The sequence below is a fragment of the Ochlerotatus camptorhynchus genome, unplaced genomic scaffold, assembly GCF_037179485.1.
Source record: "Ochlerotatus camptorhynchus isolate MF236.1 unplaced genomic scaffold, CSIRO-AGI_Acam_v1.1 ptg000209l, whole genome shotgun sequence".
NCBI classification, from domain to species: Eukaryota; Metazoa; Arthropoda; class Insecta; order Diptera; family Culicidae; genus Ochlerotatus; species Ochlerotatus camptorhynchus.
Window position 1 is genome coordinate 3,043,693 of NW_027040699.1, and position 15,703 is coordinate 3,059,395.

Genomic DNA, 15,703 nt, shown 5'->3' on the forward strand with positions numbered 1-15,703 from the left:
ATAACAACCGTCAAATGTAATTTATTTATATAATTTGGTTTCAAGTGATCATCATAAATCCACACACTTTTAACTTGTGATGCGTAGAGCAGGCGATAAGATAACTGACTCTCACGCAGATGAACACGCTTCAAATCTAAGTTGAATGTTCTTGTAGACTTTTTTATGACTTTGCAGTTGTGTTTTTGAGATCGATAAAGATGAAAAACAAACTTCGATAATGAAGAGCAGTTCGTTTAATAAACATTGTAAAATTTTTCTTTTCTAACAACAGTTTTCTTGAATCAACTAAAGCATAGTTGTATTTTGAAGTTTAACGTTTGTTCAGCTACTATAAAATATAGTTGAGCCAACCGAGGAGCCAACTATGGACTACAGTTGTTGCCCTCTATATATAATCAAATCAACTATAGTTTCGGGTTATCTCTAAATCAATTGAACAATATAGTTATTTTGACCGGCAAAATAATTACGTCTGCTATAATTTATTTTTTGTGTGCGTAGTCATATTACTGATCGATTGGTGATAAAATTATTGAAATTGGACCAGGGGCAGCTGAGTTATTAACGTTCAAAATCTTTCACAATTTTGTTTCATGTTCCATTTTCGGTTTTCACACAGTGTACCCCCATATAGAAATCACAGACGTAGTCCTACGTCAAAATCACTGGATAACTGTTCAAAACACAGTTTTAACGTGTGAAATGTAATGTCTCTTAAATTCTGCTAATGTTGTTGCACGTCTAATGTGTCTGGGCATCGAATTGAAAACATTTATGAATTATTCATTAAATAATGAATTTTGTGAAAAACAAGTCAAGAAATGTGGTGTTCTTATTTCAATCGCGTTTCTTGTATTATATCTAAAAAAATAACTTCTCTTTCAATTCGATCTACTAACTACTTTAAAAATGAACACCATAGTCAAATATACTATTCTTTGCTTCACAGACAACCATTGTAAGGCGCCTAGCATCAAAGTTGAAGAAGTGAATCTATTACATCTCAAAATCAAACGCATTATTTTATCCTGCAAGCGCTGTAATCTTGATATTTGTGTTGCATTGGCCAAACATAAAATGGAAGAGCAAAAGTCTAGATGAGGAGAGATGATTGATTTGTATAGCTGTATTTTACTGGCAATAGTTAAATCGTTTTTCAGTCTTCGTGGCAATTTTCTTGATGACATTGTCAATGTGATAGTTGAACTTAAGTTTTACATTAATAATCAATTTCCTATTTCTGTGGTTTAGTTAGAAAATTTCCGTAGGTACCATATTGTTCTTTGATTTTCTTTTGATCAACCGACAAGCACGAATTTCTGTTACTCCTGTAATCTCAAGCTGGTAGATGCTGACGCACTGTTTACATTATGCTTGCTACTTTTTAGTACAGTTCTAGTACTCTAGCGCTAGCCTACCAGCACATGTGTAAACACCCCATAAAGCACATTATGCTGTGTACCTAAGTTCTGGATCGGCCATTATTCGCGTGTCACACCTTACCGTTGAAAGTGAAATAATTTAGATTATGAATTAACGACAGAAAGAACCCGATACGTGCCAGGAATGCCTGATGTGCTACAAATTGTCTCTCGCTGCGATCACCTGCCTAGGATCATTCACGCGACTGCATCAACCAACCAGCAGTGAGTGGATCAAAACGGTTACCGACAATTATCCGGATTTATTTGATCCAGTAGCACCTCCAACTTCAACGAATCCGCCATGGGTGGGTCCCCCTGAAGAAACAAGCAATTTTAATTAACCGAACGCGGCACGTCCGTTCGACACAGCTTGTCACTCTAATTATCGCTATGTGATTCGAATTCAAAAATTCGAGAAATGAAGTGAATAGCTTTTCACGTTGTTGAAATCCATACCGACATTTTAATTGCCGTTCCATTAATTAACTCCTTTCTTCGTCTTTTTTTTTCCGTTTGCAGATAACTAAAACACACAATCCACACGAAACAACGGAATCGACTTGCAGTGACTGCCGCCACTCCTGAATTCCGAACCAACGCGCGCTACATTTTGTTGTCGCGCGACATTCAGCCAACGCTCTCGCCTAACCGACGCAACCGGTGGAACACAACCGACAGCACAGAGTACGTTCCGTCTTGAACTGGCAAGCAACAGTCCAACCATCCGAGGAAATACCTGTGTGATGCTTCGTCACTAGCTCGTGAGAGGTAGATTTGAGGAACAACCAGATAGTGTGAAAGAAAATCAAAGGACGGTTTCAAGTGACTGCTGGATCGAACAGGGACAGGCAAAATGGGACTCCGCTGGGAGATACTGCTGTGCGTCTTGGTTAACGGTAAGTAATTATAATTAGTTCAACTCGGTTCGAATTTGGGACAACCCTTCATTCAAATGCAAAACTGAATGTATTTTAAACATTTGCGTAAAAGTTGACATAGTCCATTACACAAACGACAAACTTCACTCCCGAAAAATTACCCTGTCTCAGGTTCGTTGATCCGTCCGCCTACCCACGTAAAAGAACGAGTTGCATTCCGGCCATTAATGTTACGATCGCGTTGGGAGTGATGGTAAAATTTAGGAGTATTTCCACCGTCGTCGTCGCTCGTCAGCCAAAGTTTAGCTCTCGTCTCGTCGAAAAGTGAACCGAAGGTGACGGTAGCTTCTAATTCCCCGTGGTAAACGCAATGGGGTTGTAAAAGAATTTAGACTCCCCTTCTTCCACCTACCCCCCGCATGGATTCCTGACGATGAAGAGTTGATAGTAACAGAACAGGATGGGTGACGAGGACGATGTCAATGGCAACAAATGTACCTACGCGAAAAGGATAAACATTTTAGAGCGATAATAAAAAAGCACTCTCCGGCGGCATCAACGTGTGATTGTAGTCAGCACGAGCGAAAGAGAAGGGCACTTGGCTAATTGAAGGAAGAGTCAACCGTGTTTACATGGCTTTTTTTTTGGAATGACTTGCAACGGTTAGATGTGAAATGAGGCATTGACAGTTACTTGGGTTCATTGCACAGATGTGCAGAATGGGATTTTCAGGGTATATTTTTTCATGTTTTAAAATTAAAATCAACGCTGAGTACCTACAGTTTTTAGAAATTTAGCAAAAAACTGAGTAAATGTAACTCTCTGAGTTATTGCAAGCAGCTTTTCGTTGTGTACTGGAGAACACACACCGTTTGGTGAGACCTGATGGAATTCAACTTTGAAATCTGTGTTGGGGAAATCGCTTTTCGCAAGCCAATCGGTGATAATTTTAATTATCATAGCAACAGTAGAACATTTGTGCAATTTTCAACAGTGATATATTGGAAAATAATAAAGTCTTAAGCAGATCAAATCGTGATCATAGCCTTCACGGCCAGAATACGTCAATTACCGAAGTAATTACCGACCTTTGTAAACGAAAATCTCATCAACTACGATCTTGAGTCGATTGAGGCAATTATTTTCAATGATTCCAATGAATGATTAAATAAATCCACACCAAGATGTTAAGACTATTATTTATTGCATAGAACTAATATGATTTGCAAAGGAGCGTGATCAGTTCAGTTAAACTTGTTTTTTTTTTTTTTTTTAATAAGATCAAGTGGGCTTTAATAAAACTAGTTTGAATTAAACAAGACAGATAAGTTTTATGTAAGATCACCATAAGAACAGTGCTTCTACCACAATCATTGAAAATGTCATCGTTCAAATTAAAAGTTTCTATAAGCAATTGTAGCTGTTATGCATTTTAACCAACACAAGTTATTTTGAACAAAACTTTACCACAAAATGTAATGAATGTTATAAAAAGTTATTTGAAGTAAAATTATAAGCTATGAATTATTTAAATATCAATTACAGCGGAATATTTCTTATAGCCCGTAATCCTTTTTGATAAGTAAGTGGCACACAGAAAAAATTCTGACTTTTAATTATCGCGTAAAATCTCCCTTAGTTTAATGTTGAGCTAAAAACAGCAAAATCGTTTACAAGCTTGCATACAATACTGCTAATTTATGCGATATTGCGCTTAAATTTATATGTATGACAAATCTAGTGTTTAATAGACGCGCACATAAACACTATATCTCTCAGAAATTAACATGAATTTTTCAAAGGTGCAGTAGGCTATAACTCGTTGAGTTAACAATTTGACAGCTGTTTATTTATGGTCGAGAAACGCTCCCCGTATTGTCCATTTTATTATTTATTTTTCTAATTGATGTTACCTAATTAAATCATATTCAAATATAATATTCGAATACTTTTAAAAAGGCTGCGTTTCAGGAAAAGACGCTTACTTTCAAGATGCTTTTCAAAATTTTTCAAACGACCGATCGACCAACTCCTGAGCGCTGCTAATAGTGCTTATTCTTACTGGCCTCCCTTAGCTCAGTCGGTAAAGGCGCAGCTACAAAGCAAGAACATGCTGGAGGTGGCTGGGTTCGATTCCCGGTCAGGTCTAGGAATTTTTCAGGGTGAGAAATTTCTCGACTTCCCTGGGCATAGAAGTATGATTCCCAAGTAACAATTTTGGTTTTATGAAGGTTCTTTAGACCATGATTTAGACTTGTAGAATGCTATAAAACCACGATAAAACCTGCAATGTTACTTGGGATTGGACTAGCCACACAATTATACCAATGCAAAAATGGTAGAGGCGTCGAAAGCTCTCAATTAATAACTTGCAAGTGCATTTAGAACACTAAGTTGAGAGCACGCAATAAGCTAATATGCGATAAGCAAGAAGCTTGAAATTCGATGCAGAACAAGAAGAAGTCTTACTGGCCTCGTTGTCGTCTTCCGAAAGTGTCCATTCTACATTGGGTATCTTAGGCTGGCCCAAGGGGTAGGCAACCCGGTATTTCTGGCACCTTGAATGTTTTGGTTTGAAATCGCAAGGATAAATCGGAATGAGGATGACGCGGGAAGTGGCAGGTGTGCGAAATTTTGATGTTTTGTGTTCATAGGATAGTAAAAGTTCTGTATTTTAGGGTTTTATAATGCCCTCAAAGGCAGACCAGAAACCTAGCCTTTCGTGATGTGCAAAGCAACGGTCTATCAGCGGCCGGAAAGAGTTGGAACCGGTGGGGAACATTGTTGGAGACCAACTATAGAGGATGATTAATATGCCTTATGTAGTTTGTTTTGTGTGAATTGCAGCATTATTTGAATTAAGGGTATTAATGGGGTCTGATCAACTGCCTCTTTCTCTTGAGCCCACTCTAGAACCTACATTTTGCAATTAGATCTATAAGTGAGCTGCTGGTCATCCTCTGGTATATTCAATTTCAATGACAGTTGTACAGCAGTGCTCTCATTTTATTCACAATAATCCAATGCCTACGAGATTGTGCCAAAGGTGTGCCGAATCTAATTTCAGCACAATGTGCTGAGTGACTTACCCCTTGGGCTGGCCTGTTGCGTTGACATCTTGTTCCTTCGTTTCCATTTTCCGGGGTATCGAAGGGAATATCCTCCGACTGTGTTTCCTTATGACTTTGTGTAACACCAGTTTCCTAAGTAACAATGCAAGCTGAACAGTAAGAACAGAAGCTGATGATTGGTTGATTAAAGGTGTACGAAGCAGATTAACACCTGGCTGAATATATAATTGATTAGTAGTGCATAAAGCGAATTTTATCCCCATAATTCAACTTAAATAAGTTAGCTGATATAAAGATTGAACAAGACTTATTTAAGCTTAACACTACTTCACAAATCAGCAATTCGCTACAAAGATTTTGATACCCTTATAGAATAATGTGAATTTATTGCACAATATTGTTAAATGTCGTCAGTGTCACTTGTTGCATTTCCGAAATTATTGTTCTTCTAAATTACCAGGAAGTGTTAGCAGTAGAGACAAGAAAGAAGAGCTTTTAAGGAATAGCTCCTGGTAGAACATATGTATTTCTGTGTTTGTCTGTTCACCACTTTATTTTGCACGTAATTTTCAGACGTGTAACTGTCACTGTCAAATTTGGCGTGCTTCAAGTTAATCATCATACCTTTTGCAACACCTATGCTTAAGTGGTCCAGTAGGTATAGTTGGTGCCTGTGAATCAGCGACTGCCGGTTCGAATCCCTAAATGCAAAGGTTATTTTTATACATATAATAACAATGTAAATATTTAAATCCAATTAGTCAGCAACAACATAACATGGTAAAGCAGTCTCATAAAAAATATAAAATGTGAAGAGGTCTTCCATTATTTAAATAAAACAAGGGTTGAAAAAAGCTGTCATTTAATGTCTTAAAAAGCTTATAATTTATATAAATATTAAGCTTTCGGCTGATTAAAACCACCAGATTTAGATGTTTAGAAGCTGAACAAAGGTTACCGTGGTCTATGTACAATCATTATTCAAACAAAGGCTGAATTAAAATCATCGAAATAACACTTGTTCAGCATCTAATTGTTACCTGGGTTGTACCTGTTCATTTTGTTTCGATGTCGATACTTGCTGCGATGAAGAAGCGCTAAAAATATAGGATAGGTTTTTACTCAATTTTCGTTTGTAAGATCCCCTATTGTTCAATGTCTTCCACCTGTTGGCGTGACAGTTTTTTTATGTATGTATGAAACAGTTTCTCAAGAGTTTTTAATCTTGGTTAAAGCTCTGTGGTTTTAAGAAACTTGTATGACAGCATTCTCAAGATACATTAAACTTATAGAAGAATGTCGTAAATCATTTTCAAAACTATTCCTAAGTTTTATAAAAGCTTATAAACGAAAACTTGTAGGGGAGCTCAAGTTTTGCTTAAAACTTTTCATTACACTCACCCTTACAACTGTCTATTACACTTACAAAATAGGGTGTTTTATGGAGGCTTCTACAAGTGTTCTTGAAACACTCTTCAGAACTATCAATCATAGAAGACTCAGTTAACTTACTCATAGAAGACTCAGTTAACTTGACTTCAAAAGGCATAAAAGGGTAAAACAATATTTAATATCATTGTTCTAAGGTGATTTTAATCTATAACTGAAGTATGAACTGAATTTAAGAATTGTCCAGCTCAAAGATTTGAAATATAAACGGTAAGACCATCATCATCAAAAACAAACTTAAATGGTCACCTCTTCTATAGTCAAAAAAGAAAAATGATACAGCTTCGATAAAATTTCTATCAACATTGATAACAACGCAGTGGCAACTCATGACAAAATTAGTCAAAACATTCGAAGCAATAAATCAGATTTTCCAACGAAAACGTTAAAAATTAGATAAAAGTTGATCCAACTTCCAATGAAATTGCTCACATTTTTTATAAGTAATTAGAGAGATATAATAAAAAAAAAAAACAATTGCTTAAATTGTTGATAAGGATTTTTCAAAAACTTAAATGAAAATAGACACATATTTTGTACAACTGGTCTGCGTAATAAATGATCATAATATTTTTTTTCAATGAATCTGCAATAACTATCAATAAAGCGGTTATGTTTTTAAAATATTGTCAAGCATTTGAAAAATTGGTAAAAATTGTGAAAATTTTGGTCACTATTTAGAACGAAGTTTAGCAATATTTTAACGATAGACGACATTAAAATATGTCTGCAACTTCTAATGTAAATCGCTAAAATCGTTTAATGCAAATTGGCAGCAAGTTAGAACGGAAACCTTTAAAACTTTTGACCATTTTCAACGAAAATGGACAACACTTTTGAAGAAACTTCCCACAACACAATTACCGAAACAAAAGTTTATGTTGTTCAAAAATATAACGGTCTTGCATTGAATGTGGTTCCACTTAACAGAAAACTAAAATTCTTTTAGCGTTCTGATATCAAAATACTGCTTTCTGTATAAAGAACCAAATATAAATTGGTCTTGAGTCAAAAAAGTTACTCATGGCCCCACTTTTGGTGCAGCTTATGATAATTTTTCGACTCCGACTCTAAATACTTGAAAATTCGTCCGACTCCGACTCCGAATTCATTGCACAAGTCCAAACAAATATTTTTTTTTTATAACCGCTTGTATGAAAAGTACCCCGTTTCGACTTGTAATTTCAATTCCTTTTGTCTGAACCAATTACCGCCAAGAAATGCAACTCGAAACCTTAAACATTTTATGTGCTTAAAATTCAACATAAACCATCGCCTTTTCTGTAAACAATCGCTCACCCGTGAAGGAAATCAAAATTCATTTGCCATGTGACGCAAACTTCCATCCATTTGTATGCACCACTTCCAAGGGAAAAACTAAATTGCATCCTTCTTGGAACTGGGAACGGTTCCCGGACCGCAGAGCCGCCACCCTCGCCCCTCTCCACACCAGAGAACGATATCCCGAATCAAATAGGTTGCTGCTGGTGCTCCTTGAACGGGGCACTCGGCCGTCAGTTCTTTACCGAAGCAACACCATCGCAACACAATGCAGCCGTTTCAGTGCACAGAACAAAACCGACCAGTTGCAAGATAGAAGCAAAACAGCACGCAAACATTTAATCAAGAGCAAATTACTGCTCCTCCGGTCCGGCGGCAGCAGTGCTCATTTTCAGTGGAGCAGAAGCCTTAAGGGGGACAGCGGGGCAGACCAGCTGGGACTAACCGGCACACGGTGCATTGTTCTGGCAAACCGGAACTGGGACCTCCCACCGACGATGACGACGACGACGACCTCCTTCGAAAGGAAGCGGCGTGGAGATGTAGGCAGGAGCGAAAGTTATGCATAACTTGACGGTTCCGATAATTAATCACTGCCTGTGCCGTTTCTTCGTGACGAAGGGGAAATCAATTTTCACTCTCTCTCTGGAGCAAGTGAACCTCCGCATAAGAAATACTTTACTCTTAGAATTGGTCATTAGTTTCTTTGTTGTGATTATTGCCTGCAGTTATGCAACCCAAGAATTAGCAAAACTGAGAATGGAATTAGGGATGTCCAATTTTCATTCCATTAATCGATTAGTCGATTATTTATAACCATTTTTCTTTCTCGGTTGTAGCAAAGAAAATCTGAATTTATCCAACATGATGAGATCTGACTCTTTATAACTATTTCAAATCTAACAGGAAGTAGATTCAGGATATTTTCAGCCATTATGCTATTTTCCCGACATAGTGAGCAAAACATATTTGAACTCACTTAGCTGCAATGCTCGCTGGATTTCCTTGACTGTTTTTCAGGTTGAAGCTCTCTGAATTTCATTGAAATTTCCTGGGCTTTCAGAAATTCTCTAGATATTTAACAAATCCACGGAATTAAAGTTTCCACAATTTTCCTGAGCTTAATAAAACGGTTTTGAAATTATTTGATCGATCCTGAAGTTTCGGAATTTCCTTTACAATTTTCGACTTCCCTGGGCATAATAGAGTATGATTGTAATTGCCACACAATTATACTAATGCAAAAATAGTACAGGCATCGACAAATTACCATTAATACCTGTTGAAGTGCATCTAGGACACTAAGTTGAGAGTATGCAGTAAGCTAATATGCGATAAACAATAAGCTAAGATAAACTTTCCTGTCATCATTCCCAGTTAGCGCTCAACTTCCGAGCCGAGCAGTCGATAATTTTGGACAACCAAGTTCTGGAAGTCGTTCACGGACTATTGTACGTTTTTGTATCGATTATTTCCTACCGTCACTTCAAGTATCGCGTTCTCGCTCGCCGCGAAAATACGTTTCGCGTTGACTATTCGCAGTTTCCGAAGATCCTCTCTCATGACGAGATTCATAAGTTCGTCGGGAAAGAACTCGGTCTTACGCGCGAAAACGTGCTTCTACTCCAACCAAGCAGACGGCTTGGATGTACCTTCGTGAAGGTCAACAACCTCGAACTTGCCGAGAAGATCGTGGAGCAACACGATAGCAAGCACGAGTTCGTGTTTGATGGCAAGTCCTACAAACTACGGATTACGATGGAGAACGGTGCGGTGGAGGTAAAGTTGCTCGAACTACCCGAAAGCATCACCAACGACCAGATCGCAGTTTTCCTCGCCGACTACGGAGAAGTTATTAGTGTTCGTGACCTGATGTGGGATGACCGATACAGTGATTTTGGTGGTGTTAATACCGGTGTTCGTGTTGCTCGAATGGTAGTAACGAAGAACATTCCTTCACTCGTGACAATCCAGGGCGAAGAAACTGCGGTGGGATACAAGGGGCACCGGCAAACCTGCTTGCACTGCCATGAATTTGCACACATCGGCATCCCATGTGTTCAAAACAAAAAACTGCTAGTGCAGAAGCTCGTAGCAGATCAATCCTACGCTAACGTAACGAAGGGAAAACCGTCCAAACCTCAACCGATGAAACAGCTATCGGATCCACGAAAACCATCATCGAGCTCGACTTCAGGAACTTCGGGTTTGAAGGCAAGTCTCCTTGGAGCAAGTGAGACACGAGTTGCAGCAGCACAGCGGAAAAACACAATGCCGCCACCGGCTGCACCATCTACAGCAAAACCCTCCGCAATGCAAGCTATTGTCCAACTCTCGTCGCTGTCAATCCAGATCGGTACATCCGTATATCGCAGGACCGATGGCAACGACACGGACAGCTCACAAACTTCTCTTGCTTCGAACAACAGCCGACGCACGCGTAGGCAACCACCGGGTAAGAAAATGCGACACTCCGGAGATGATATCACCTTCGAACACGAACACATCAGAGTTTCCGATGAAGAAATGCAGCAATAATGGAGTACGTCAGCTGTAATATCGGAACCATAAATATAAACACCATCACCAACCAAACCAAGCTAAATGCCCTTTGTATATTCGTTCGCACAATGGAGCCAGACATTGTGTTTCTGCAGGAGGTTGAAAATGAACAGCTTGCATTACCCGGCTATATCGTTGTCTGCAATGTCGACCATGCGAGAAGAGGAACGGCAATTGCTCTAAAAGAACATATTAAATTTTCCCACGTAGAGAAGAGCCTGGACGGGAGATTGCTCGCCCTTCGTGTTCACAACACTACGTTTTGTAATGTGTATGCTCCATCGGGATCCGTGCTTCGTTCCGAACGAGAGCGGTTTTTTAACAACACCATCGCGTATTATCTTCGTCATCACATCATCCTTGGAGGCGACTTCAACTGTGTGATTCGACAATGCGATGCGACGGGGCACAACTCGAGTCCCGCTCTTCAAGCCACCGTTCAGCAGCTACATTTGCATGACGTGTGGCAGCAGCTCCGTCCACGAGAGATGGAATACACTTACATCACACACACCTCCTCGTCCAGGCTCGATCGGCTATATGTAAGCGCCGGTCTCCGAGAACAGCTGAGATCAACAGCTGTCCATGTGTGCTACTTCTCGGACCACAAAGCCGTCACCGTGAGAATTTGCCTTCCTCTCCCCGACAGAGCACATGGTCGTGGTTTCTGAGCGCTTCGTCCCCACCTCCTGACCACAGAAAATATAGACGAGTTTCAAATACGGTGGCAATATTGGACTCGTCAACGCCGAAATTATTCGTCGTGGATGGAATGGTGGCTGTCGTGCGCAAAGCCTAAAATAAAGTCCTTCTTCTGTTGGAAGTCAAAAATAGCATTCGACGAATTCAATCGTGAACAGCAACGGCTCCACGATCTACTACGGCATGCGTACGATGGCTACCAAAACAACCGTGCCATGCTCACTACCATCAACCGGGTAAAAGCCGAAATGCTTTCATATCAACGAAGTTTCTCCGAAATGTTTGTGCGGACAAACGAAACCTACGTTGCTGGTGAGCCGTTGTCGACCTACCAGCTAGGCGAGAGAAGGCGCCGAAGGACCACCATCGAGGAACTGCGAAACGAGAGAGACGAGATCATCGGTGATTCTGCTGCGATACAGGATCATATGGTCCAATTCTTCTCCGATCTATACGCACGCGATGATGTGGACGAAGAAGAAGAAGAAGATGGACCCTTTCAGTGCGAGAGAGTCATCCCCGAGCACGATGCCGTAAACGAAGACTGCATGAATGAGGTAACAACGGCTGAAATACTTTCTGCCATCCGCACAAGCGCATCCAGAAAATCTCCAGGCTCTGATGGGCTGCCGAAAGAGTTTTATCTGCGTACTTTCGATGTGATACATCGTGAACTGAACCTGATTTTGAACGAAGCTATCAGGTCAAATTTCCCGAGTCAGTTCGTCGATGGAGTGATCGTGCTGGTGAAGAAACGAGGTGCGGGGGACACCGCACGTTCATACAGGCCAATTAGTCTAGTCGATTATGACTATAAAATTCTCTCGCGTGTCCTAAAACAGCGACTTGAAAATGTATTCCGTGCCCATGGTGTTTTGACTGGCTCGCAAAAATGCTCAAATACTGGACGCAATATCTTCCAGGCCACGTTAGGTTTGAAAGATAAAATTGCACAGCTGAAAGCGAACAGGCAAAATGGGAAACTGATCTCCTTCGATCTCGATCATGCATTCGATCGTGTGGACCAACGCTTCTTGTTCGATACGATGCGAGCTATGGGATTCAACCCGGCGCTTGTGGATTTGCTCTCCCGTATATCAGCAGCTTCTTCATCTCGCTTGCTTATCAACGGACACCTATCTGTACCCTTCCAAATCGAACGTTCGGTCCGCCAAGGGGACCCTCTCTCGATGCATCTTTTTGTACTCTATCTGCACCCACTCTTGCGGCGTTTAGAACAAGTGTGTAGAGCAGATCTAATCGTCGCATACGCAGATGACATCAGTGCCGTCGTCACCAGCGTCGATAAGCTCGATGCGATGCGGGATTTGTTCCGACGTTTTGAAAGAGTAGCAGGGGCGCGCTTGAATGAAGCTAAAACAACGGCAATCGACGTCGGCCTCGTTAACAATCCGTTAACTGTGCCGTGGCTTCGTACCGAAAAACCATCAAAATTCTCGGATTTATTTTCACCAATCCGGTGCGGGTAATGACCAAGTTGGGACCTACTCGTGACAAACTTCGCTCGGCAAGTGTGGCTACACTCGTTACGCAGCCTATCCTTACATCAAAAGGTAACGCTGTTGAATACATTCCTATCATCGAAGATGTGGTACATAGCAGCAAACCTAAATCCAACGGTGGCACACGTGGTGAAGCTGACGGCTACCATGCGGAGCTACCTATTCCGTGATGCATGTGCGACCATTCCGATGGAGCAGCTAGCGCGAAAACGGGAGGATGGCGGTCTCAACTTACAACTATCAGCGTTCAAGTGTAAGGCATTGCTAATTAATCGGCACTTGCAAGAAATGATCTCCCTTCCTTATTATAGTTCTTTCCTCAACCAAGTAAACTCCCTCCCTACAGACTCTCCCTGCCTGAAGATAATCCTAAACCATTTTCCAAACTTCCCCTTCCAAATCCGACAACACCCTTCCGCTGAGCTCATCCATCCTTTTTTTGTCGAACGTACATCCAGACCGAAAGTCGAAACAGCAAATCCAGCAATCAACTGGCCCCGTGTGTGGAAGAATGTGATTTATTGCCTTCGCAGCGCAGCTCTCTCTCTACATGTGGACGAATCAAAAATTCTCAAATCGGCGACTGATGTTTACCATGAGAAGAGCGGATGGAGAAAATTACCTTCCCTGCACTACGTGTATTGAAACAATACAGCACAAATTCTTCGGCTGCCCCAGAGTACGGGCTGCTTACGATTTGCTACAACAAAAGCTGCTTGTTGTGACTGGCAGGCGACGATCTCTTCACTTCAATGATCTTCTCCGGCCCTCACTGAAGGGGGTAGCAGCGAAAAATAGAACATTAATAATGAAAACTTTGTTAACCTATATCACCTTCATTGATAGCTGTAATGGCAGGATTGATATAGATCAACTGAAATTTAATTTTGAAGTAGAGGTTTAAATAATTATGTGAATAATTTTTACTAAACAAACAAACAACAAATAAACGTACTTTTACAAAAAAAAACAAAAAAATCTTTAAAATCTCTAAATTTTTCTGTACTTCTCTGGACTGCTCTGAAGCATTTGGACTAATGTCTCGGCAATCATTCTGGAATTTATGAAACTTTCCTAAAAATCATGCAATTTTCAGGTTTTCGGAACATTTCTGAAATTATCGGGATTTTCCATAGTTCCAGGGAACTTCTTGCAAGTTCCTGCATCTTCTTGAAATTAATGTAGCTGCTTTAAAACTATTTGATCGTCCCCAAGGTACTCTACACTTCTCTAACACTCAAAAAAAAAAACCCACACGTCAATGCTACGTGAAAACATACGTGGCTTTTTTCCATCGTACTTTTCACGTAGCACTCACGTGGATCATAGGTAGCCCAGAATGAACTAATGAACTCTCATCCTACTGGATTTTCACGTAATAGCTACGTGACTTCTGCTGTATCTTTTACGAAGTGTTCAAGTAGAACCTAGATGATAATCCAGTAAATTTTAACATAAAATTCTGTGGAAAGCACGTTGTTTTGCGTTGATTTTTACCTTTTGCTTTTTTATAATCTGCTTGATTCACAGTCAATTATTACAATGATTGCATCACAGACAAACAGACGTAACTCTTTGAAAAAGTTTTTCTTGAAAACATAGTATCTCAAAACATAGGATCACAGTAACGACATCTCTCGGGCTTCTCGCGGAAAACAAGCTTGCTCGCTAACTCGCAAACAATATTGCATAACACTTCTATAGAATGTATAGAAACGTCAAAGCGATCCGATTCCAGCGCTGCGGCGAGAAGTTCGCGGAACTGATAATATTCAAATCAACCGTTAAATGCGTGAACGAAGATACATAATGAAGAGTTACGTCTGTTTATCTGTGATTGCATTATTTTCCAATTCGTACGTTCCTAACTAATTACATAATTGGAAAATAATGCAACATATATCAATGCAATAAAACAATATGAATAATATATCAAATTTTATTACAAACTATACATACTTAGCTTCTACAGGATTAACATTGAAACTATTTTTAACTCGGACATACATTTTAGACTGATCACCGATTACCACTCCTTGGGATAAAATAATTCTCCTAGAAAAACAAAAATTCGTTTTGATTGTTGTTCGGAGGTCCTCAGTTAGTAGCTTGCTTCTGGTGATTAAATGGTACTTTGTCATAATGCTGGAAAGCTCTAGCTGCTTGGCCTCGGAAAGTTCAGCTTTGGCGGCGTAATGTAGAATTTCCTTTCCTTCTTCGGAGTATCTCAGCAACTCTTCTAAGGATTTTGTTGTAAAAACATTGCTCCCATGATGTGAAACCTTTATTGCTAAAGCGGTCAAAGAGGATTCGGTGAATTTGTTGGGATTGGTCTGTTTAAATGATGGAAGAGCACTTTTCTGCTGATTTTGCTCTGCTCCAGATTCTTTGATTCTTTTGCCCAGAGACTGTCTCCAGATTCTGAAGACCGAATTGTATCGTCTGCTAACGATACAATGAGCGCATTCGTATTACTGTCAGTGGCTGACGATGTGGTTCCGATGGCATCAGAATAACCAGTTCCTGGTTGATTTACATGAGCAGACGACGTTACTATGACAAAGCCCTGGGCAAAGTAACCGGATTTATCATTCGTGGAAGTTGAAGGAAGTGGATGGTTTGGTTCGTTTAGGTTTGCAGCCTCATTAGAGGAAACCTGGTAGATCCGTTGATTGACCAGATTACTCCCTCTTGTGATCTCAGTCGACACAACCGAGGACCGAACAACATTTGCTTCACCGGAAAGTTACAGACGATATCCTGGCTCCAGTGACGTTATTGAACATTCAATTGGGACTCCTACAGAAAAA

General features: G+C 40.1%; 1 protein-coding gene across 1 annotated transcript in view; it reads left to right on the top strand.

Moving 5' to 3' along the window:
* The window catches only part of LOC135703148 (mucin-2), a 488,834-nt gene that overhangs the window by 414,239 nt on the left and 58,892 nt on the right, over positions 1-15,703 (top strand). Inside the window, exon 4 of the mRNA XM_065224253.1 lies at positions 1,947-2,323. Within this exon, the coding sequence (XP_065080325.1) occupies positions 2,281-2,323 (43 nt within the window). The 5' untranslated portion in view covers positions 1,947-2,280. The remainder of the gene's footprint in view (positions 1-1,946; positions 2,324-15,703) is intronic.